Here is a 26012-nt window from a genome sequence, read left to right on the forward strand (position 1 = left end):
AGTACTTATTTCACAAAAAAGCTGTTCAGGAACACAAACACAATTTTTTGCATTTTGCCGCTTAGACTTGAAATTAATCAGAATAAATCCATACCAAAGGTAATATCGTATGCTGTTGACAGAAATATGCGAGGAAATTAGAGGAAAAATAAAACTACAGAATTAACACCTTGACTATCGTGGGGATCACCGGTAACCGGCTTGCCGATATAAATTGCATTGTAAGAAATTCAAAGCGGTAGTCAAAGTGTTAAAAAGATTCGAATCAGGCAAATTTCATTTTATTAAAAATTTCGAAATTTGTTGCATTTCTGCATATACTAATTGCAATAGGGTAGATTAGCTGTCGTTTCGAGATAAAATTTCTTGGGGATTACATTTTCCACATCATCTTTATATTCATCAGCGTAATATCCCATGGCGACCTTATCATTGCCATGGCACTGACCAGACGCATAGCGCTTCCATCCGGAGCACTGGACAGAGTGGAACTTGCACCCACCGTTCAAGATACTGGCTGTGAACAACTCGTAAGACCTAATGTGACTACACAACATACGATCCACAACTCGCTTTTCTGGAAAAAAGAAATTCAGTTTATTATTAATCTGGAGTTACATCATGATTTGTTTGCATTTAAAAATTGATAATAATTTGTCTTTCTTCAAGAAACACTTTGGAGAGTCAGAACTTCAGTATTCAATCCTCATTGGTCAATTGGTGACGCATTTCATGTTCAAATCATTCAAACACCAGGTGCATTCCTTTAACCCTTTCAATATCAGTTTTTTCTTTTCCAAAATTAAGATAATTTAGAGCTCTAATGGGTCAAATAAAGTATAAATTAACTATTAGAGCAATTTTTGAGGTGAGTCATATGTGTCCCAGTGATCTTTTTAAATGGGACAAATGTGTCCCATTGGAGTTGAGGTGACCATATGAAATACAGTGAAAAGTGGAGTCTCTAGTTTTTATAATATTTTAAAACAATTTTATTTCTTACCAACTGCATATCCAACATTATTCATGACATTTCTATGTATGATACATTACAAACCAGTTTTTGCAGAGTGTAACTTTATTGAATGCAATCACAGAAAATCATTGGGACATGCATTTCAATCAATTTCCCACTTACTTATCCCTTTGGATGATTTAAAAATATCAGCGGAACATATATGTTCCGGTGGGACCCAAAGGGTTAATTGTAGGAATCTACAAAGGTCCGTAAAATCGCTTTCTGATAACTTAGAAAATATTTTATTTTATTCTCAGGTATTGAAATAAATTTAAATGTTATAATAAACACAACTGAGTGTGCTACCTAGCTACATATCTGCATCATTTAGTGTTTTCTATTAGCATCATGCAGTTTATTCACATATTTCTCAAGTGTTTATGAAAAATAAAAATACTTTGTTGTTTGGTTTTTGGTTCTTATAAAATGAAAGACCTTATCGCACTGAAATGGTTTTTTTAAGTTTCCAGTAAAAAAATCTTTAGTTATTTAAAGCACTAACTAAGAAAATAAGAGAGGAATTTTCAAAATCTGCATTAGGCCCTTTTCTTTTAAATTTATCTCTGATGACAGACACAATAATACACATACTTATTAACTAAAAAATAATCTAATAAATAATTTAAGTTGCCGACTAAATATATTTTAAACTCTGCAAAACATTAAATTAATTTAGATTAATCTTATTCTGCTAATTTTAAGAAAAGCGAATGATTCTTAAAAATGATATTCTAAGTTTAATAATTTTAAGTTCTAATATACGAGCTATAATTGTATTGATGAAGAAAATACGGAGGAAATTTTTTTTTCAGTGACTTTTCTTTACAAATAGAAATTGCAAGATGTCAACAGATTCAGAATTTGGTATCATAGCTTTGTATTCACCGCAATAAATTTGCTCCCTTCTTATACAAGTTATCAAAAAAAAAAAAAAAAAAAAACAATCCTCGAATTGACTGAACTAAAACAACTTTCTTTTTCTTTTTTTTTTTACAGAAAAAAAAGCTAAATAATGATAACGTAAAAAACTATAATTTAGAAATTTCATTATTTTTCATGTGTAATTATTAAACATCAAATAGCATTTTAAATGATGAGAAAAAATGTAAACTTACTTTAAAATAATTCATTGCAGAAGAGCAGTTAAATAAAATTATAAAATGATGAGAATACCAAAAATAAAAACTTTTCGTAACAATGCATATTGTAACTTCTTGATATTTGTCCTAAAAAGAATTATTTCAAAAATAAAGAGAAGGAATAAAAAGTTGTTAACGAACCTCAATCGCTAGTTGTCGCTATTCGTTTAAAATAAAGTTAAGTTTCATATTTTCAAAAACGCAGGTTTTTAATATAAGTAGTTCCGACTGATTTTTAGCTGTTTCATGGAGAACATATAATTTCTACTTTATTATTCTAATATTTTCATGGCATTCTCATGATTTTAATTATTTTAATATCATACTTACGGAAGAAAAATGCTGAATTTTTCTAAATATTTTTAAAACAAAATAAAAGAATAAATAACACCATCTAAATTGTTGCATTTGCTCTTTCTTTAAAATAAGCGGAAATTTGAAACTTTTTCTTGAAAAATTTCAGTTGTGTTTAATTTTATGATCAGAAGTATTATTTTAGAATTTTGGTATCAAAACGAAACTGTTCCATTCAACTAATGCAAGCACTTTTGCGATGGGTTACTTATTGCGGTTGCATGAATGAATCGACTGCAAGTCGCCCATGAGCTGAAATATCTCCGAAAGTATTTTGAGCGCACAAAAATGAAAGAAAAACTCATGCTTAAATCTTCATTTATTTTGATTTTCTTTTGGGCTATTACAGTTAATTTCAGAATGATTAGGAATAGTTTGCGATTAAATATGTTAGTATTTAAATTTCATACTATTTCTTTTTACTTACCTATGTAAATTTCAATTCATTTCATTTTTATTGTATATTTCATATCATTTTTAATATGTATGATCAACAAATGAAAAACTGTAACGACCTTGAATTTATTGTGCATCAGATAGCTTGACATGTTGATGCTCGGGAAAAAAACGGAGACCTACTTTTAATTATGATTCATTTCATTCGATATATTAATATACAATATATAGTAATGCACAATGTATAGTATAATACAATATAATGTACAATAAAAGAGTTGTGGCAGTTAGAAAAACAGAGTTAACAGAAAGTTGCCACTTTCAGAAAAACAAAACAGAATTCGAGGAAGGATTATTCGCGTGATTTTCATGATATACTTTTATTGGACAATAACTGGATATTACAAATTTTGATATAATGTTTGATCGTATAATTTGCTTTATATTGTATTTTTTTTAACTGCACAATCGGGATAAGGGGTGTACTTTGGTCTAACCCATATTAAGTATATTTCAAAATTCATGTTAGTGCATTGTTGAGAATTTATTTCTATCGAAACCCGAATAAAATAACATTCCAAAATTCATGTTTAGTCAAAATTCAAATAAAATATATTCCAAAATTTATGTTAACAGATGATTATTAAGAATTTACTTCTATTAAAGGCAATGTTTATTTCCATGTTTCTAATATTCATGCTGAACTCAAAGGAGAGGCAACAGAAACCTAAATACATAATAAAAGGTTTCCATTTTAAATAAAACAATCTTCTTAACTATGAAAGAATAACACTACTCACCCATCTGCTCCAACTTTCCGAAAAGATATTTGAATGCGCTTTTCGTCACGGAAAAGTTCATCTTGCCGAGAAATTGAGAACTCGTCAAACAGCCCGGCTGCAGCTGTCCTCCGTTGGGGTAGAAATCAAAGTGACCGCTGGTATCGGAGAAGCCGAAACCTAATTTTTGTAAAAATTAGTTTTTAGACATTAGTAAACAGGCATTGGGGAGTCAAGAAATTACTCATAAAATAGTCGTTTCCGTGAGTCTGCTTCCCACCGAAAGGTGCTTTCAAGCATCTGTAAAACTGGAAAACATGAGGTAACATTTTTAAAATCGACGTGAACTGCGCCCTGCCTCGATCTAGGAACGTAAGGTTTTGTTCAAAACTTGATCATTATAGTCAATGCAGGATGAGCATAAAGTTTTGCTCTGATTATAAAAAAATATTGCATGTTTTCTGAATATAAAAAATTCTAATATTCTGAAAATAAAATGCAAGAATTCAGCATATTCGGAAAAACAGCATATTAGAAAGTGTATGAGTAATCTATACTTATAATAAAGCTCAATGTGTGTGTGTGTGTGTGTTGGCGCTCTACAGGCCAGACCGTTTGACATACAGCTACCAAATTTGGTACATGTATACCTTGGAGGTTGGGAATGTGCACCTGGGGTTTCTTTTTTCGAATTTTTAATTAGAATTTTAATTATTAATTAAAAACTAACTTTCCCGCCAAAAAAATCTTCCATTTTCCCCACCGCACACTTTTCTGCCAAAAAAATCTTCCATTATCCCCAGCGCCAAACGAGAAAGGCTTCAGTTTTTTTTTCTCCCAACAGTAATGAGGCTAGGGTTAAAATTTTTCGGCGGATTATTTCAATCAATTCTTTTTATTTTCTTAATGTTTGATGCATTTAAAATTAAACATTGTTAATGAATCAATCTTTCAGATTCATTCTGAAGTACTTTTGAATTAAAATAAAACAGAATAAAGGAAATTAAAAATTTCTAATCCGCATAGCGTTACTCCAACTGGCGTAGAAAAAATCACGTATTTGCGTTACGTAACCGGCGAAGAAAATTCACGCATGCGCATTCTGTTCTGATTGTTGCCATGACAACGTTATCAATGGATGATTTAAATTATTTTTGGGTTAGTTGCATGCTTTTGTAAGTAAATTGTATTTATGTTAGTTATATATTTTTTGTATATGCTTATAGTTTTAAGTACATCGTTTTTTAAGTAGTTTTTTTAAAACCTGTTTTCAACCGTTTATTTTAAACGATTCGTTTTATTTTCTTAGTGTTTGATGCATTTAAATTTAAACATTGTTAATTAATCGATCTGCTCATAATGAATCTAAGAAAATTTTGTTGACCAACTCTTGAGATATTACATAAATTTAAAAAGATATTCTTTAGTGCCCATAAAGTTTAAACGCTGAGTGACTCTATTTTCAGTAATCAGATTATAAAAAAATGCTTTGTTTCAGTAAAAAATATTATTATATTAATTGAAGATAAATTCTTTCCACTTTAATTTAAAGCATAAATTCTACGGGTGCTAACAGAAAATGAGAGAGATACATATTACGTTATGACTGAAGGCCTTTATAATATTATGAATGAATTATATGATAATCAAAATTTGAAGTTTTAAAATATTTTGATAAAGAAGCTATTAAAGTAGAAATTGCATAAAATATTTAATTATTAAACTTTTAACGAACATTAAGATTGGTGAACCGGCTGGTCGCCAAAGGCGGCTAGTATAAAATATTTACAACAACAAGATATTAGGAGTGGAAAAATAGTTTAGTTTCGTTACACTAACGTCCCGTTTTAAAACAACACTAGGGCTATTTGGGGACGAACCTCGTCATTTTGAACCGCTGTCAGATGACGAAGGGCGACGCCTGAGCTGGCACTTCTCTCTCCAAACTTCCGCACCAAACCAGCGGGAGAACGTTTGGCCCCGAAGGATTTAACGTGCACCAGATCCGCTTACGCGACGGTTCCCCAGGAGAGGAAAAAAAAAAGTCGATTACAAAATTTTCTGTAATCATGAAAGAGATTAAACAAAAGCACGCAAAAGAGGCATGATTTTAACAAATCGAATTATGTAAAACAGAATAATTTTGTCCAGCCTAGACAAAATCCCATTTTCAAATTAAAGTCTGTCGGTATTTATTACACATAGTTAATATATTAACTTTTTATCTGACGTTTTTAATTTCTTTAAAGAAATAGAAGATTAGTTTCAAACTTACCTTTAACTAGTCGATTTTCAACCTCTTATTACTTCGCGTTTTATACCAACTTTAAATGCGCCCTTTTTAATGACTTTTATTGAGTTCCCCGTCTTTTTCAATCATTTTTGTTAATATGAATAAATAACATTTTGCATTGCTAATCTAAATTACTTATTTTTAAAGTTGTGATTTTATTTTCCATACTAAAAGAATGCGTCTGACGTGATGGTCCTGAAGGTAAGGAGGATAAAGAGGTGTGCTTTTATCAATGAAGCCCCGCAGGCAAGGATGCAGGAGATTCTATGGGTAATAAGTGTGAATGACATTTAGAGGAAATGGTCAAAATATGATAAATGTGAAATGCTTTTGTTGCTTGAGCCCTTCATGAAAAAATTTATTGTGAGAAATGTTCTCAGATGCTATTTCAAATCTTCAGCCTTTTATCATACTATTAACAAATAAAACTTGAATCCCAGATATGAAAATTGTAAATAATTTCATATTACCAGAAAGTACCCATACATTTAAAAGCAGACCCTAAATACATCAACTGCGATAAAATGAGCCGTATTGGCATCTTAGGATGATTACACAACGCATACTGAGATGACTTTTAAAACCCCCAATTAAGAAGATTAACGACTTATCCTCCTAAGAAATTTCCAAAATGAAACTGGCAAAAAGTCCAAACAATGAATAAAATTAAATACACAGGATATTATATAATTTGGAAGAATTAACTAATTGTTTTTCGATCTTCCCAAAAATTAAATTTTTTCAAAACGAGATCCACAAACTTATCGAAAAACGAAAGGATACTGAAACCCCAATAAAAACAAATATTTTTACAAGAGACATTAAAAGCAAGCAATAAACAACTCTCCCTTATTATCAGTATTTCGCTTGAAAGTAATTATAATTTAATCTGCCGTTTCACTAAAGATTTTTAAGAATGTTAACACATTGCGTATGCCGCTTCCAGGGCTCGCACATTTTTGAACACTCAAGAAGCATATTGGGCAAGCAACAGGATGCATATATGCACATTTTTAATTTGCATTTGGTATTATATTTATATAAAGTATCCTTAAATATTACTATATATTTTATACATGTATTTATTATACAAGAGTTTTTTTTATATTTTAACTTTATATTTTATATTTTATTTTTTATATTTTATTTATTTCACAGACTTGAATAATGCTTTACAGTGTGAAATTTGGTAAAGCACATTCCCTTGTCCTATGGCTTTCAGCCCGATTTGCAGCAGTATCTTGTTTTAAGATATTAAGGACCGCACACGAGTTTTCTCATTTTTTCCGTCACAACTGTTACGGACAGCTCAGGAGCTTCCTCATGCTGCGTGTCCCATCTGTTATTGCTTCATAAATAACTAAGTTATGAAGATTTTAAAACGTACAAGATTGCTTCAAAACGTGCTTTCCCAGGCATAAGTCTTACAGATTCCTTTGCGGTCCTTAATGTGTCAAATATTTGCCTTTGGTTGGCTATACATCGATTTAACCGAAAAAAAAAAACATGGAAACGAGGTATCACGTGACCCGGTCACAACGTTCGACCTGCGAAAAATGAGAAATCCCGTGATCCGTACGCAATGTGTTAAAATATGCCTATCAAGCTATACAGGAGATAGCTCTTATAATGAGTGGCACTTCATCAGACCGTCAACAGGTAATAGAACAAAGGAAAAGTGCTTCTGAAGCTGATAGCACTAGAACACATTTTTTGTGTTTAGCTTCTTGATGAGTACAAATTTAATTCTTTTGAGCTGTGACAACAAAGTTCAAATGTCTCTCATCTGCTGCTTTTTTTTTTTTTTTTTTTTTTCAGAATTTCAGGCACACATCTTAATGAAAAAAGGAAATAAATATCTTGTTTCAAATCATCCAAAGAGAAAAAAAATTTACTCTACACCACTCCTCCGGAAGGACGCTTCGAGTACAACGACGAGAAGTTGCCGTGTGAAGAAGCAGATTCTCGGTTCCCTCTGAACAGTAATGGTGTTGTGGCTGGGTAACGGCTCTATCATCCATGATGATTAAATTAGATTGATTTAAAAATTACAGGACAATCGTAGTAGAGTCCATTTTGGTTGGTTCTGAGCAACCATGTTACCTGCGGCGTTCCTGTCATTCAGTTAATCAGCATGCTTAGGTTAATCGTAGCTTTTCTGTCATGTGTATCATTATTTTAATGCCAATAATTAATTTTACTGATTCTTTACGAGGGCCGTTGGCAACAGTTAAATTATTTTCGCCAGATCGCCAATAAAAAGATCGTAAAAAAATCGTCAATAGTTTGGATTTTTTTTTTTTTTTTTTTTACGCGCCTTCCGAAAAGTACCTTTTTTTTGTTTCTATCTTTATTGTATTAATTATCTTAATCTGTTTTAGTCTTTATGATTTAAAATAAAACATCCTTGAAGGTGCTATAAGTTGAGAATCAATGTTTCGAATAATTTAGATGGTAATTATTTACTTAGGTATATTAGTGTTAATTTACAGAGAATTTTCTTTTTACCTTCTAAGCGATTGCATCCCCTATTTGTGTGGATTATGTCCACAAAGGAGGCGTCTGTCGCATCTAATCGCTGATCAGATGTTGCGTCGTAAAAACCTGGACCGGCTGGATCAAGACCTAGACAAAGACAATAATAGACAAACTGTCTTATAAGCTGTTTGTCGAAGAACCATTGATATTTGTAGATAATAATAATTTCTGGTTTACCTGTCACTCTACCAAGAGACCGCTTCTCCGCCTTTTTGATTTCCTGTCCTGCGAATCCAGCAATTTGAGCTCCTAAGCTATGCCCAATGATGTGAACATGTTGAAGATCAAGATGTTTTGACTTCTGTCGATGAAAAATCCATATAAGAGAAACCGTATAAATCGGAATTCGTTAAAAATAAAGCAGTGGTTCCTAAAATATACGCACAGGTGATCCGAGGTGTGCCAACTTTTACAAAAGGGTGTCGTAAGATATCATTTTCATCTATTTTATTTACACTTTTAATTCAGTTTCATAGTCTAGTACACCAAGAACAAGTTAGTGATTTGATTTTGTATAACTCTTTTTTGTACATAAATTGATATAAATGCCAATGATAGCATCGTCTAGAATTTTGCGAAGGTTTTCTCAAAGTGCTGACCTGCTGCTAGTAAAACAAGATGACAAATGTAAGTGAAGATGGTCAGGAAGGTCAGAGATAGGCCACCTGCGGCTTAGGACCTCGAAGAGGATGCCAGTTCGGAGAATTTGTGGTGACGGGGTGGTCGGCTGTGCACAAGATAAAGAAGGCAGCACTGTCTGGTTCTTTATTTGCTGTTGTTTATTCAGTTCACAGATTCTCAAAGCTCTTCATAAAAAAAATTTACCTAAAGAAGTCGGGATCAGGGCATCAAAACATCCATTTCCAAAAACAAACACTCAGAGAAATTTAATTCCATATGCCACGACTTATCTCAGTAAAATTGAGTTATTTTGCTATTGCATTTCCAAAGACAAAGTATCTTGCGAAAAATCAATGTGTAAAAAGAAAAGGGGAAAGCTGTGTTTAGTTTAATGTCATGATTTAAGTAAACATGAACATCAAGAAACGTGAATGGATGAACCAGGCTGCATGAATCATTCCACTGCATTTTAGATTTACTAAAATTTAGGCAGTAGATTTTCACGCATCCTTAAATGCACGTTGTTTATTTGTATCTAATCTATTAAAAGATTTTTGATCTTTTTGTGAAATGCACTTGTTGGAACTTTACGTACGATTCTTCGGGAAAACATGGATTCAACAGAAAGACTGAAAATCAAAAAAGTTTGAAACTTTTTTAAAACAAAGTATCATGAAGGAGAAAAATGATTCGCCCATCTACAGCAGATATGCTAGTTTTCGGTATAAAATATTCATACAAAATTCATTCTTGGATTAAGCCAAAGACTAAGCCTTATATTTCATTGATTTGCGAGCTACTGGTCAGCCGGTATCGTTATTAGCAAAATAATAATAATAATAATTAAACATCCGCATTTGTTATCTTAAGAATATTTGCATTTACGCTTTTATTTAAATCCTAGGCGCCTTTGATGACCTTGTTTATTATCTCTAAATATAAAGGGACGATTTCGTTACGCAGTAGCATCATTCTTGCTAAAACATCGGTTAGAATTGTAACTCATATTATATATAATATTTAGAAATTTTAGATGTTAAATTCAATTTTTGATGCTAAGTACATCTATAATTAAGATGCTTCTGTCTGATGCTTTGTCATAAAATGATTGTAGAATCGAAGCAATCACAACGTTTTTGAAAGAATATGTATTTTATTAATCCAAAAATGCTACTTATTCAATCAATAAATGTGTTGGGAATAAATCATAACATTCCTTCCATTTTATCGGCAGCATCTACTGGATGCAAATTTTTCGAATCTTTATCTAATTCCATGCAGTTGCCCAAGAACTAATATCTAGTACGACATGCTAATCCTAGGCGCCTGACTCTGATTAGCATGTCATTGAAGAGGATGCAGTTTCTTTTATCGCCGCATATATTATATGGTTATGTTAGAGTTGGTTAAGGTTGTCGTTGTTGTTAGTGTACAAGTTGATGTACATCTTTGATAAATATGTTTTTCTTTTCCTTCTGTTATGTCCTGGTTACGAGATGTTAACCATGTTTCAATAAATATTCCAGTTATCCAGCAATCGGCATTGTGTGGATCTCTTTCTTGACAGATAGATTCAATTTATTAATTTAGGCTCATTTTATCTCGAGAAAAATAGTGCATCAAATTAGAATTTATTCATTACGTATTTACATTTTTATTTCCTGAAAATAATTATTTGTTTCTATGAAAGGCACATATTATCAGACTTGACTTTCTTTAGGTTTATAGGGTGCGAGAAAATATTCTATGCGGGCCACATTTTTTTTTTTTATCTGTCAACGAAATATAATTTTGTAGTTATTTAAATTATAGTTTTAATTTGTTTTGAAAAAGATAAATCTTTTACATTTTTGTTCTATTAATGATATTTCTTAGATTCTCAAATGTTAATTAAACAAATAAAAGAGAAAAGGAAAAATGGAATACTTTTATTGCCAATAGAATAATCTTTTATCATAAAATGAAACTTGATAATGATTAGTTAATACTATTTTTATTCTCAAAAAAGTGAATTTCATTTAATAATGGGAGAAAATTATTACTTTTCTCACATACATTTTGTTCTGAAATTGAAGGATATACCTAAAGTTTTTTTAACAAATAATAGTCAAGTAGTTCCCATTTATACGTAATATTTCTGTTATTTATCAATATAAATAAATTTGTCAAAACATTGAAAAATAAAAGTGATTTTATCATCAGTGACAAAATTGTTTTTTTTTTATCTTAGGAAAAGTACACAAAACGGAATAACACACCTCCTGTATCAAAGCGTGAAATCTCGTATTATAAGGGTTCGTGCGAATGGCGATGTTCACTTTCATTTCTTTTCTCTGCATCACGCGTGTCTGTGGATTTATTTTTCCACGTTTCTCTCCAACGGAGAGGTTATTTGGGGGATTCTTTGACAGTTTCACCTCAAATCATCCTTCACTTTTTCCATTCAGCTGCTTATACAAAATGAATCTAAATAAAAACTGAAATCTGCTATCGTAAATTTCAAGTTATAGTTCGAAAACATTTTTATTTCGCATTCAAATTGTGGTCCCTGGGAGTATAGTTTTTAAGCCACAGTTGGCCATATGATCTTTGTTCAGGCATTGGAGCAAATATTTGGAAAAAGATCGATTGATCATCATATTATATATATATATATATATATATATATATATATATATATATATATATATATATATTGCAGAAAGGAGTTTTTCTATATGAAAATCAATTACGAGTTCCTTATGTTCATCTACTACGCAAAATCGTCTCATTGCTTTGGCCATTTTAGCGATTGATCATGATATTGTTGAAAATAAAGCTTGCAGAACTATAAGTAAGAAAAAAAATTATTTTAACCTTCTATTTACCGAATTATTTTACCGCCAACTTTTCAAATTTATTTTTGAACCATTAGAAAAATTTGGTACAGAATAAACTCAGGCAGAAGAAAAAAACTTTTTAATTAATTAAAATCATTTAATTAATAATAAAAAATTTTAATTTTATTTTTAGTATGCATCTGCCGCTTTCTATCAGAAGTGCGTTCTTCGTGTTCTATCAAATTCTGTTAAAAAAAAACAGTCACATTGTGAAGATATCATTCGGATTTAAACGATACTTTAAAGTACTGTCGGTAAATACAGGGTTAACGTATTTGATGTTACTTCGTTTGATGGTTCAACAATACATTTCTTTTTAATAGTCCAAAATGAAAAAAAAATTGTTTTGAAAAGTTTGTAACTAGGTACAAATATCTTTTAATTTCTACTATTTTGCATTACCTGTCTATCCATTTCATATGACACGTTTATGTCTAAATACATGTGTTTATTATAATTTAAAGGGAGTTGACTTTTATTTAAGCTAAATGAAACAATGCATTTTTAAAAAGCATATCTTTAAGAAGCGGTCATTTGTCCTTTCGTTCGGGGCGCTGGTGCGGCGCTGATCACAACGTGCAAAAGTATCTCCTCAGAAAGAGGATTATCTAACACAGTTAACGATTATCATAAATGAAATGCAAATTGGCATAGAATTCAAGGCACCTCAAGGCTCTCATCATATCATATTTCACAGCCAGAAGACAAACAACTGCGTTTGGTGAGAGACAGCTGCTCTGTTTTCCAACTCATAACGAGAGTTTAAAACGTTTATTAAAAGATTTTTTACATTTCTTTTAGAGCCTATTTTTAAAATAACTGTTCATTATTCACGGCAGATCCCTATGTAAACAGTCTGGAGGACAACTTCACATCTAGAGGCAAATATCTGAAAAATGAATAAATAAAAAAGCGAAAATGGACCGTTTGTACACCGCGAATAAATACTTGAGCAAGCGAGAGTATCTTCTCCTCGATCTTTCCATGCTTTTTAAAAATAGGGTGCATTTTATATATAATCTCACTTTATTCTACATTTTATTCGATTTTTTTTTTAAATAATAGTATCAGTTCCACTTCTTAGCAAATAAAAACAGAATTAAAATAATTTCGCATTCACTTATGATGATGAAAACTAAAAACGAGAACCCCAAAACAACGTGATAATGAACAGTTCATATGGAAGACAATTATATGAACTTTCATCATTTACAAAAAGTTCAGAAGACGTCAAATATAGTATGAAGTCTGGGACTGTACTGACTGTCTTTGTACTCACGACTTTCGTTTTATGACACAGGTTCTAAAAAGCTGGACCAAAGAGCCTTTGATTCGGTTGACTGCGATATTTATTGTTATAATTTGCTCACCAAAGAATATGTTCTTTATAAATATTATCTACGTTTGTCAAACGTATTGAATATTTTATTGCTTTGATACTTCACTTTTCTTTCCCTTTGGTACTGATTTGCATGTCCCCAAATCAAATAGTGTCTTAAAATGGGAATTAAGAGAAGAAATAAAGTTACAATGGTTTCACCGATGGTATAAGTCCGCTTTATTCCTAACCCTAACCTAAACCTAAAAGTAAGAAGATGCTTTGCAAAAGAAAGCTGAACATTTCGGGGAGATCCGAGTTATCACAAACAACACTTCCGAATAACTCAAATGACCGCATTTGTGGAGCGACATCATCTGCTAATTCATCTTCAACCCATTACGAAGAGAGGTCTGTTACATAGATTACGGACTATCATTACGTGCGTCTAATGAATGACTCGGGAGTCGTGAGTAAACAGGTGGTCGCAGGTAATTTTCTTAAATTTCAGAATGATGAGTCTTTGCGTTGAGAGAGAAATGTTTGATTGCCCTCTATAAATGACAATCGAGTGGATTTAGAGAAACACTACAATGGTGTCCCCGATTTACTTCAGTTATCTCTCTATTTTTTTTATCCGAAACCGTTAAGAAATACTTTTTAATTCTGATATCTTGAGAATGTGTACTACCAATGCCATTGCTAAAACATCTAACAACGCTAGGCGAAAAAAATTTATTTTTTAAAAGAAAACTGTACGTGCCTCTTTTCACTATGTCATTACATAGTCACCACCAAATAGCCAACCATAACGAAACTGAAACAGGGTGCCATTTCTTTTAATATTAGAGAAACATTACAGAAATTGCGTAAAAAGAAAATTGAACTTCATTCATTTGTATTTAAAGAATCTATAACCTATTATCATACTTATAATGCATATACAATTATAGTTAAAAAATATTGTTTACCGATAAATAAATGATAATTTTATTTGATGGTTGTTATAATGTTGTGGTTCCCTTATGTATGTTTACTTGAAGGAAACGAGTGACGAAGTACCTGTCGTATCAACGATGCCAAAACCTATTAGTTGATATTCCAAACATCAGAATTCGGTGGTACAATGTATACTACTGTACGATAAATACATCTCTGGTCCAGAGATGAATACAGTGAAAAATAGCTCATCGACTGCTAAATTTAAGCCAATTTATATTTTCATATAAATATTTTCTTTCGATTAACCTACGGAAAATTTACTTTCTGGTTAATACTCGGATAATTATGTAAATCACAATCAGCAATGGATGTTTAAATTTTGGATATATTATTTATCTAATACAATTGATAAAAAATTACCCTAAGGTTTTGAATAAAAATAGCCACTTGTTTTCCAATTTCTGGGCTGTTCTTGAAAGCATCGCTGTATGTTTCTGATGGTTGTACGTATTCTACAATGAACACGTTGCAGTCTTCTCGAAGAATGAGGGCGTCTTTTAGTTTCTGAAAAACCAATAATGAAACGTGACTAAAAAGCATTAAAGTTATTTATTAGTAGTAGTAGTGTTATGAACTGAAGTGACTGAAGAAATACGATTTGTGAAGGAAAAAATCTGCGTTGGAATGAATTAAAATTGCAAACAAATCCTTTCTTATTTTTTTTTACCCTATTCAACTGCTCAGAGCATAACTATTTGTAAAAGAAAACAAAATGTCAGTTTTAAGTCCAACAGAACTTATTGAATTATTTCTGCACTACGCATCAAACAACTTGCAGATAATAATCAAATTATAAACATTATCATATTAAAATTAAATAGCAATATGAAAAAAGATTAATAGTAATGAGATAAATAATAATAATAAATATAGAATATAATTTTGGATATAAGTAAAAATCAATTCCGAAGAAATAAGAAGATCACATATTAGGGGGGAAAATTTTCTTATTAATATTGTAACGAAACTTGTTCTAACTTGGCGCGGACTGAATGGCTCATTGGCAGAATGCTATGAACTGAAAGCGACAGTTCGTATCTGACTTCAGGCAAGTAGCCTAAAAATTGATTGATTTACTTTCTGTTATTTCTCGTTTGTTCTAGAATGTTCTTATAGTTTCTGTATCCTTCTAAATCTGGAAGATCCGAGTCATTTCGTCTTGTGGATAAAAGCAGATGCAAGGTTTAGTTCCCTGAATCAAGTCTCGAGTTGAGATGAGCGAGTGTGATCTTCGACTTTCGCTAACACACGGTTCATCTACGCAACAGTATCTAAGTTATTAGTATTACAAACAATTTTTCCAATTTTAATGTCAAAAAAAATATATTATATGCATTATGAATGATATTAATAATTACTAAATAATGAAAGCATGAAATAAAAATAAAATTATGAAAAAGGCATTGCCGTTGATATTGAATACATGAGAGATACCTTTGCCAATTATGAAAAAGGTATCAGTTGTCATTCATATTGAAATGACGATGAAAACATCTTGTCTCATTATTACTTAAACAGAAAAAACGTCAAAAACAGAAATTCTATCTGGTTATCTTTTCTTGGAGGAAGCAGGATACTTTTTAACTATGAAAATACTCGTTACTGATGTCATTTCGATAAGTCTTAAGCAGATTACAGAAGCAATTTTAGAAGAATGAAGTTGAGAAATGTTTAAATTACCCTCGTCCAGGGTGCGTTGCTATCTTTGAATCCACTGATGATAAAGATGGTTTTAATCTTCGGATCGAAGTCGTATTCATTCAAGTTCCACGATGTGAAATTCGCATTGGTCACGTAGTCAGGCTCTTGTCCATTTCTACGCGAGAAATACAGAAATGTGGGACCGGTGCTTTTTTTACTCCAAGATGAGAACATGCTATCCATTGAATTCTGCATGAAAGCAGCGGGAAAATCCAGCCAGGATGTCGAGCCTTTCGAGCACGTCTCATCATCGTCTGAAATTTCTTCCGAAATATTTTTGCCTGCGTAAATGAAAATAAATAATAAAGCATTAAATAGAAAGATGTTAAACCCACTTCCGAAAAATCAAAAGTAACTATTAAAAGCAGCTAAAGTAGCAATGGACTAAAAACAAAAACTTGGCCGTTTCTCATCGAGTGGCATCTTTCTTATTGGAAGAATTTTTATCCGTCTCCTCTTAACTCTGTATGACTTGATAATAAATATATAATTTAATTTTCGAAAAATTTTCTATTTTTGGTATTTGTTTTTACATAAATTCAAAAAATACAATTTAAAGAGCTTGTAAATTTCGAAAGAACACGAAGTAATGACTATTTTTAGAATTTTGGAGATAACGGTTTTCTCTCAAAGTTGCTTAGTCTGTTGATTTTATTTATTTATTTATTTATTTTACGCAATACAGATACATGTAATTATATCATTCGTAAAAATTTAATATATACTTTGTAAAGAAAGAATAATGAATCGACATTATACATTTTGGAAATGAATACAAATGCAATAATGAAAATGTGTCATTACTTCTCTTTTGAAAGTTATCGAAGAAAAAAAGAATGCCGAATTCAATCATTCTGTTTCGAAAGAGAAAATATTTTATTTTTTTTTGTTAGATATCTATTGCATTATTCTTTACATTTTCGTGTACAAATATTTATTTATTGCATCATTTCTCATGAAAATCGTCTTGACTTCGGGTGTAGGATTCATAATAAGAGCACCATTTTTAACCAGAACTCGTCAGTATTTTCAAGTGCAGTGGAATTGGTTTAATTCAAAAGTTTTTGATTCGATTTCAGTCTTAATTCTAACTATAGCTCTGAATTTTTGAAATCCTTATTAGCATGATGTGAAAATGTAATGCATGATTCAAACTACTTTGGTTATTAACTTTTATTAAATGAGGCGCCCTTCTTCATTGAATGACTGGCCACTATACCCACAGCTCCACTTTCGTCTATTTCATTTATATGTATGCAAGAAAAAGCGAAACGCATACTTCAAAGTTGTAGAATTTTTATATTCAATCTTTATGAGATTTTAATTACTCCAAAGAACCCGGATGAAAAGTAATTTTCGTGTCAGGGCTTGACGTACATAAGTAAAACATTTCTTTGAATAGAATCTGGCTGCTTATAATTAGCCATGGGAGAAACATGGAGCTTCTAGGTGAATAGTAACATTTTTAAGAGATTAAGTTTTAAAAGTTAAAATACTAACAATATCAGAAAAATGCAATTTAAAGGCGGCGCTTTGGCTCATATATTTAATATTTTTTTTTTTTAAATGGACTGATTGAGATCTTTAGCAAATAAAGGTTATGTCATAATTCCAAGAAATCAAATTTAAAATAAGTCAAAATTCTTCAATGATCGAAGTAGAATTTGCAGATAGCACCTATTAAAAACTGTTTTCTTTTAGCGAAAAATTTTAATAGACGATATTTATTTCTGATTTTAAAAAAAGCTCGTCAGATAGGTTTGTTTTATGAGCTAAATATTTCTAACAGATCAAGAGAGCATGGTCGATATCTTTTTCTTGATTGAAGGAATATCATTAAGAATTGTCATCTACTCCAAATTTATTTAGTGAGGCCAGAATAGTAATCATGTTGGCAATTACGTCCATTGTTATTTTTAAACTATAGAATAAGAGATAAAAAAGCAGGAATATCCATGGTTATATGGAAATATCCCATATCAAGAAACACTATGTGAAATTTTAACACATTTAGTTAATTAAAAATAAAATCAGCAAATCCCGATTAGTGGTGCTTTCTATATTAGTTGAAGATGAAATGGAGAAAAAACATTAATAACAAGAAATTTGTATTGAAATAAAATTATAAAACATTTATAAAGAATGAATTGCATAATCTATTATTCCAACTGATTTCAACCACAGTGTTTCAATTTTAAATTTCATAACATTTTTTTAAAGTTGAATAAATTTACAAATAATTTAATCCTAAATTTTTACCGAATCGAATTTACATTCTAAATTATTAAAACAAACATTTAACAGTTAAACAAAATTTTTGTTCGATGACAAACAAACAAAAATTATCGCTAAAACACATACATTTTCACATAAAAGTTAACAAAAAAAAAATCCTTAAAATTGATAAAGATGTAACAGAATCAATAAAAATACGGTTTTGGTTCCTCAGTTTGTATAATTTAGTCAGCATCATCATACAGAACTACAGATTAGAAATTCCTTTATTCAGAAAAATGCATTTGAGAGATAATCGCTTTTTTTCCCACTGAAACTCTGAAAGCATCGAACACTTAAAATAATTTTTAAAAAAAATGTTTAAATGTTTTTTTTTTTTTTTTAGTAGATGGAAACAAATCAATAATGAGGGAGAAAAAACAGACGAAGAAAAATTTTTAAAACAAACGGTGTTTATCTTAATAATTTTCATGCAAATGTGTAAAATTATAAATTATAAATACAATATATTTGAAATTATATTTTCAAATACATTCTCATAATTTATGAAGTACGAAGGAAATAAATCCAATTGTATTTTCTTTAAAATTTTTGCCGCTAATCCATTTTTTGGGCGAAGTAATAATAAACGGATAAACAACTTCAATAACCATAAATTTCAAATTTTATTACTAAATTTTAAAAAAACTGGTCATCCTAGTCAATAGAGTGCCCGTTTTAACATAGGCATATAATTGAATATCAGTGTTTAGGTAGAACTTACTTTTTAATTCTCTTTCCATTTTACAATCCCCTGCAGTGCAAAATATTAGCACCAATATAATGAACAATACTTTTTCCATTGTGCAAAAATATTTTTAAGAGAGTGCTCTACACGATTGTGAAGCACAAGGAGGATTAAACAATTCTGCTGCTACAGACGAATGTTAGACTGCAGGTTTCAAAAGTTTGATTGACAGCTGCAGTCTGAGAGGATCTTCCGCACTATCTCCGGAAAGATCATCGCTGGTCATCTGACTGTGCTGTGCAAAAAACTCGAGAGTAAAGGTATTTAGCGAACAGGATGTGTGTCCAATGGATGCTTAATAGACGTGTACAGAAATAAATAAATACTTTGTTCAGATTCTCTTCATCTCAATTTTTCTACTTCAAACGAAGCGAATTAAAAATAAAAATAGAAAAATGTAAGTCCAGTCAAACACTTTACCTTAGAGAAAATACATCATTTAAATCAATAAAATTCATATTGAGTTGACTACCTAAAATAGGCCTTTAAGTTTGAACCAAATTTATCATCGGATAAGAGATGGACGTAGAGATGCCGATTTGTTTGCATTTAAATAAAAAACTTTTCATCTAAGAGGAAAGATTTAAATCAATAGTTGTTGGTATTAAAACAGCATTCAAAATGAACTACCGAATGAATATAATAGAGTGAAAAGCACATTTTTTTAAAGATATATTCGAAGAAAATTTCAAAATTCTACTTTGTTTTACACAGAAAGGAACGACTAGTAAAAATGTCAGATCAATAACTCATTTAATTTTTGAAAAATTTAACTAAACCGAAAAAACAAAATTGCAATAAGTATTTTTGTTTCAATTAGAAGAAAAAATCATATTCCAAATGTGGTACTTTACCATTTTAATTATTATAATAATAGGCGATTTTTACCAAAAAAAAAAGTAGTGAAAATTAAATTTGAATAAGATAACAAAGGCTTCATTTGTGGCAATTCATTCGTGACAAGCATTCAATAATAATGTTCACAAGCGAAGAATTATTGAAAAATAAATGAAGGCTTATCATTGAAATAAAATGTTATTTATTTATTTACATACATATTTGAATACTGATCATTATGATACCATTTGAATTTGTAGAATAAGATCGTTAAAAAAAAAAAAAAGGGATTGTTTTTTTTTGGGGGGGGGGGACGTGAATTCTGATTGAATGTTATTTAAAAACCGATTTTATTTTTATTGATTTGAAATTTTTACCAATTGTCACCTTCTATGAAAATGCATATAGAATTTCGAAAATTTCACTCAAATTTGAAGATTAGTTCAGTTTAATTATATTAACTTCCCGTTGGAAGTAACACGAGGTTTATTTTAAAATGTACCTTGTAATTTTGAACCCCGGTCAGATAAAGAGAACAGTAACTGAAATAAAATTCTCTCTCCAAAAAAAATTCCATAAAAATAATAATTTGTTATAAGTGAAAAATTCAAGTCTTAAATGTTTTCAATAAAAATAATATGCATCTCAACAGAACATGTATTCATATAAAATTAAGTAGAGATAGCAATAATTGAGAATTATTTCTGTTTTATATTACAATATTTTCAGCAATTTCTACTTCTTCTGTAATATAAATTCATAATACTAATATCATCAATTTCTTTGACCTGATTTACCCACAATTCTTAAGTGTGTACTCTTCAGATGAATCATTTTCTAAAGAGATCGTTATATGAAGAGAAAAATCATCTGAAAAATCTTTCTTGCACATTTTTTGTGTTTTATTCGTACTCTATTATGCGACTTTAAACCTGTCATGCGATTTGCATCTTCATTAACTTTTCAGTAAAATCCATTTTTCAGATTTGTTAATTATATAAATTTTTTTTAGGCCATTCATTTCACTTTGGTACTATTGGGTTGGCAACTAAGTAATTGCGGATTTTTTTTAGAAAATCAAAGACAATTTTTTCATGGAACTAAATAACTTTATTCTGTAATGTATTGCCCATTTTGATCAATGACCTTTTGCCATCTTTCAGGCAGCATCATAATCCCACGTTCATAAAACTTCTGGTTTTTATTAGCAAAAAACTGAATCAGGTACGATTTGACATCATCATCATTATTGAAATTTTTACCATTCAAGGAGTTTTGTAAAGATCGAAACAAAAAGTAATCAGATGGTGCAAGGTCAGGACTATATGGTGGATGTGGCAAAACATCCCAACCAAGCTCCAATAATTTTTGCCGAGTGACCAAAGATGTGCGTGGCCTTGCATTGTCATGATGGAATACACCACCTTTTCGATTTGTCAATTCGGGCCGCTTTTCTTCAACTGCATTGTTTAATTTCGTTAGTTGTTCAATGTAGACATCAGAATTGATCGTTCGGTTGGGTGGTAAGAGTTCCAAGTAGACAATTCCTTTGTAATCCCACCAAACTTATAACAAAACCTTCTTTTGATGAATATCAGCTTTTGATGTTGTTTGAGTTGGTTCACCTGGCCTGCTCCACGATCTTTTCCGCTTGATATTGTTGTAAACAACCCATTTTTCATCGCCAGTTATCAGTCGTTTTAAAAATGGATCATTTTCATTACGTTTCTTTAGCAAATCGCAGCTGTTAATGCGTTGCCTTAAATGCGTTTCTTTCAGTTTGTGAGGAACCCATGTATCGAGTTTTTGAACATAGCCAAGTTGTTTTCAATGCATGTATGTGATACATGAAGCTTCTCTGCAATCTCACATGTTGTACTGTGACGATCCGAATCGATTATTGCTTTGACTAGGTCCTCATCAACTTCAACTGGACGACCAGAGCGTTTTTCATCTTTGAGTAAAAAATCACCAGAACGAAATTTGGCAAACCAATTTTGGAACTGCCGTTCTTTCAAGGCTTCGTCACCATAAACAGCACATAACTTTTTATGAGCTTGCGATGAGTTTCTCCCTTTGCGGAAATAAAAAAGCAAAATATGACGAAAATGTTCCTTTTGATTTTCCATTTTTCAATGAACGCCAAACGAAAACTACGCAACCGATCAAAAAACTTTTTTTACTGATTGACAGCTGAATTGCCAACTATCAAATAACAAAATGTATTTTACATTTGTACTACGTCTGCAAACCTAAAAATTCAACTGAAGCCATCTATGAGTGAAATCCGCAATTACTTAGTTGCCAACCCAATAAAATCTACCTTTTGTGTTTAATTTTTAATTTGTGAATACCAACACAGATACAATCCCCTATATTTTTGTGACTAAGAAGATTTGTCTGTTGGTTGATAGAGAGGGGGAAAGTATTCCTAATCTTTTTTTCCAACGCAACACTTCAAAATTCCATCCAATATTCCAATATAAAGCAAAGCAAGTAAAACCAAAATCTCTATGCTCAGGACAATTTCTACTAATAATAAAGGAGTATGTAATATTTATGAAAATATAATAGACTTTGGAAATATAAAAACATAATAAATTAACCATCAAATAATGTTTTTATACTTTCAATCAGAGAAATCACAAATTTGAAAATAATAATTCTGACATTAAAATTTAAAATATTTATCTACATATATTATCAAATTTAGCTTCCACAGTTAATGAACATTCTAAAATATTCAGCCATAAAATTTTTCTGAAAATATTAAAAATCACTTCTTGTAAAAATTTACTAATATAGGGCTATAACTTTATGGCAATTCAGTTCAGTTTCCTTTTTGTAGTAAACAGCAAATTTCTTCTTAGTTGGCCATGGAAATAAACCCAAGAGAAAGGTTTCATTAAAATAAAAAGCAATCCTCTTGAGTTATCACCAGGAAAAGAATAAGTTTCTGAGTATATATATCTTTCCAACAAACTTTCTTAAATCTATATAATATATGTCAAACTTTTAAAGTTAGCAATTATATAATATTAAACGAAACGAAAAACTTTTTTTAAAAAAATGTATCGGAAAGACATTGAATAAACTTATATTTCAACCAATTAATTTTGAATTTTTAGATCATTATTGCAACAAACTGTACAATTTTTTTTCAGTCAAATGTTTGAATTTTAATCTTTTAACTTTTATAATTATTTTAAAGGAATCACAATGAAACAATACAAGCTGAAGCTTCTAAAACAAAAGTATTTGAATTTGCTGCCAAACTCCAATCAAGCTGTAATGAAATATAATCTAAATGTACAATGTCTACATAACAGAAAAAAGAATAAGATGCAATGGTACTTTAGAAAGAAAACCTTGAATATCACTAATAATTTGCTATAACAATCTCTAAACAATATAGCATATCAGCACTCTAAAAAAAACGCTTAATTTTTTTTTTTTTATTTCATACATGGATTTTGCTAATAATTTATAAAATTCATAATGCCATAAAATTCTACACCTTATATTTAAAAAAAATTAATAAGTCTAATCTGTATTTTATCTCATATTAAACTTTTAAAAAAACCTTTATTAATGCATCAAAAAAATTCAATTAAAAAAACAGGTTGAAACAAAAGAAAATAAAAGTGAGAATAACCTTCAAATAAAATGAAACAAAATCATATTTATAAGCCATTTTAATTTTAATATAATGAATGCTTAGGATTTACAGATTATAATATTTTTATTGCTGTTTTGTAAACTACTTCTATTGTTTTAAATGACTACATCAAATGTAACAATTTTCTTTAAATTTAAATTCACATACCAAACAGTCATAAAATTTCATCATCAAGAAAATTAGCATCTATTACAGTTCTAGATTTCAAAAAATAATAAATATTCTATTTATCATAAATAATGTTCCTATTCCAAGAGAATATTTTTTTTAAATTCATATTTCTATAATATTTTTACTTTAATACTTTAATTAATGTCTTTTATCAAAAATATGGATATCAAAACAAAGCTAAAAAAAATCGAGATTCTATTAAAAATATTCTAAATGAATAATATATAATGTTTTTTTATTTGTATAATATATTTAACATACAATAAACATTACAGAATTTCCTTCATTTGATTATATTGTACCTTAATTACTTTATAATAATACTTAATTTTAGATTTAAAAAATTATTCAGCTTTTTTTTTTAATTAATAAAAATACTTTTAAAATCTTTGATTTTTTTGCCATATTTTTTTAGTTTTTATTACATTTAATAATTCATGAATATAAATATTAAAGAAGCTAAAAAATAATCTTTTTTAAACTGAATTCTAAATACCACTACCTCTGTGAATTCAATTATTAGTTAATGCATAAGTTGAAAATTAGAATCTCTAAAATTATATAAATATTCTATTATCAGAAGGAGTCAAAATTTCAGAATTTTAATACATGAGGAAATCAGTAAAAAATTCATAAAATTTTGATCAAATATTGATAAGTTTTTGTTTTAAATATAAAAGAAGCGAAGTTTATGGCATTTAAAAACAAAACCATCATAAGTGGAAAGTACTAAAAATTACTAAATGTGAAGTTTACTAAATAAGTAAAAGTACTAAAAGATTCATAAAATCTTTTTAAAATAGAGAAGTAAACTTTACAAAAAGATATATGGTATCAAATACAATGCATGAACAATAGTGAAATCGCTGTTATGGTTAAGTAACAAAATGAATAGTTATCAGATTCCAATAAATATTTGCCAGAAAAGAATTTTGAGAACATCCCTTTGAAGAAGATCCAATAAGTTATTGAATTCTGTTAGTTGCCATAATGTATGGATTAAGCAAATGATCTCTAAAAATAAACTATTGATCCTGAAATGATGTGCATATTGTATTATTCACGGATTTTTATACACCCATGCACGTAATCATGTACAATAAACAAACAGACACCTTAAAAACACAGATTCATACATGGGGATAAAGGGGGCGGGGGGGCAGCTTCTACAATGTTCCACCATGTACATCCAAATGTATGTTCAGCTTCCATACACACACACACATCATTAATGCTTGATTTTGTTCTCTTGACACCTTTGAAATTAATTATTAATTGTTCTGAATTGATATAAAATCAAAAAACAAACAAAACATATTCTACTAAAAAGCAATATGATGAGAAGACTTTGACATATGAAAAAGGGCAAAAATTCCGAAAAGAAATATTGAACAAATTTGATAGCTTAGAGACAAGATTGTGTTGCAATAATTTATAGTATCAAATGCAATTTGTAATTAATATATAAAATGAAGCAACTTTTTACATAAGAATTTTAAAATTACATTTAGAGTAGAAAATAATTTACTTACCTTTTTCATTTTTGAACTTTTATTTTCATCATTCTACTCCTCAAGCTCTGAAACAGATCCTATCAAAATTAACCCCATGATCTCAGATTTCGATGAAACTTGGCATATTTGTTCCTTCTATAGGTTTAAATAAAATAGACAAAACATTTTTGCTCCAATAATTTCGGGTTCATAGCTTAAGTTTTTCTGAATTTCAAGGGGGTTTTTGATTACTTTTTAGAAAACAATTCTTTTATTGAAAATAGATTATCTTCCTTATTCACAAACCAATCTTGACTTGATTTATTGTTTTTTTTTTAAAGACTTTGTTGTTTACGTAAGAACCTATTTTACTTTAAATACAATCTTTACCTTAGTAATATTAGGAACACAGAAAAAAATTAATCGAGCAAATATGTTAATTAAGACTCGCATGACTAAATACAGATAATTTTGAGAATTTTGGGTATATGAAATTCCACATTGTAAGCAAAAATGAAAAAAAATAATTTTAAAATATTTATTATTTTAAGAAATATGTTCTATCATATGAAAAAAATTCTTTTTTACTGATTTTACTTCATAAACTATTTTTAAACTTTAAAATTAGAAATCATAATGTTTTACAAACGAAAAAAGAGAGAGAATGAGACTAGAAATAAAATACATAAAAAAGCAAGATTAGCAAAAATTTGGTAATGCATGATTAAATAAAATAGATTTGTTAATTCTAAACACTTAAAGGAAAAATACA

At 29.8% G+C, this 26012-nt stretch overlaps 1 protein-coding gene across 1 annotated transcript; it reads right to left on the reverse strand.

Annotated features, from left to right (window-relative positions):
• Positions 1 to 265: 265 nt before the first annotated feature.
• Positions 266 to 19243, reverse strand: LOC129972231 (pancreatic lipase-related protein 3-like). Its single transcript, XM_056086276.1, has 7 exons — positions 19037 to 19243; positions 16018 to 16319; positions 14698 to 14841; positions 8695 to 8818; positions 8488 to 8604; positions 3708 to 3866; positions 266 to 577 (listed from the first exon to the last, which is right to left on the reverse strand). Exons 1-7 carry the CDS (start codon positions 19113 to 19115, stop codon positions 321 to 323), a joined length of 1182 nt encoding a protein of 393 aa, XP_055942251.1. The 5' UTR covers positions 19116 to 19243; the 3' UTR covers positions 266 to 320.
• Positions 19244 to 26012: the final 6769 nt, after the last annotated feature.

Source organism: Argiope bruennichi, chromosome 6 (assembly GCF_947563725.1).
Source record: "Argiope bruennichi chromosome 6, qqArgBrue1.1, whole genome shotgun sequence".
NCBI classification, from domain to species: Eukaryota; Metazoa; Arthropoda; class Arachnida; order Araneae; family Araneidae; genus Argiope; species Argiope bruennichi.

Coding starts and splice junctions, on each gene's coding strand:
- LOC129972231 (XM_056086276.1), bottom strand. CDS start 19,115: ATGGAAAAAGTATTGTTCATTATATTGGTGCTAATATTTTGCACTGCA. Junction 8,819..14,697: donor TTTTTATTCAAAACCTTAGG/GTAATTTTTTAT, acceptor TTTCATCGACAG/AAGTCAAAACATCTTGATCT. Junction 8,605..8,694: donor GTCTCTTGGTAGAGTGACAG/GTAAACCAGAAA, acceptor GTCTTTGTCTAG/GTCTTGATCCAGCCGGTCCA.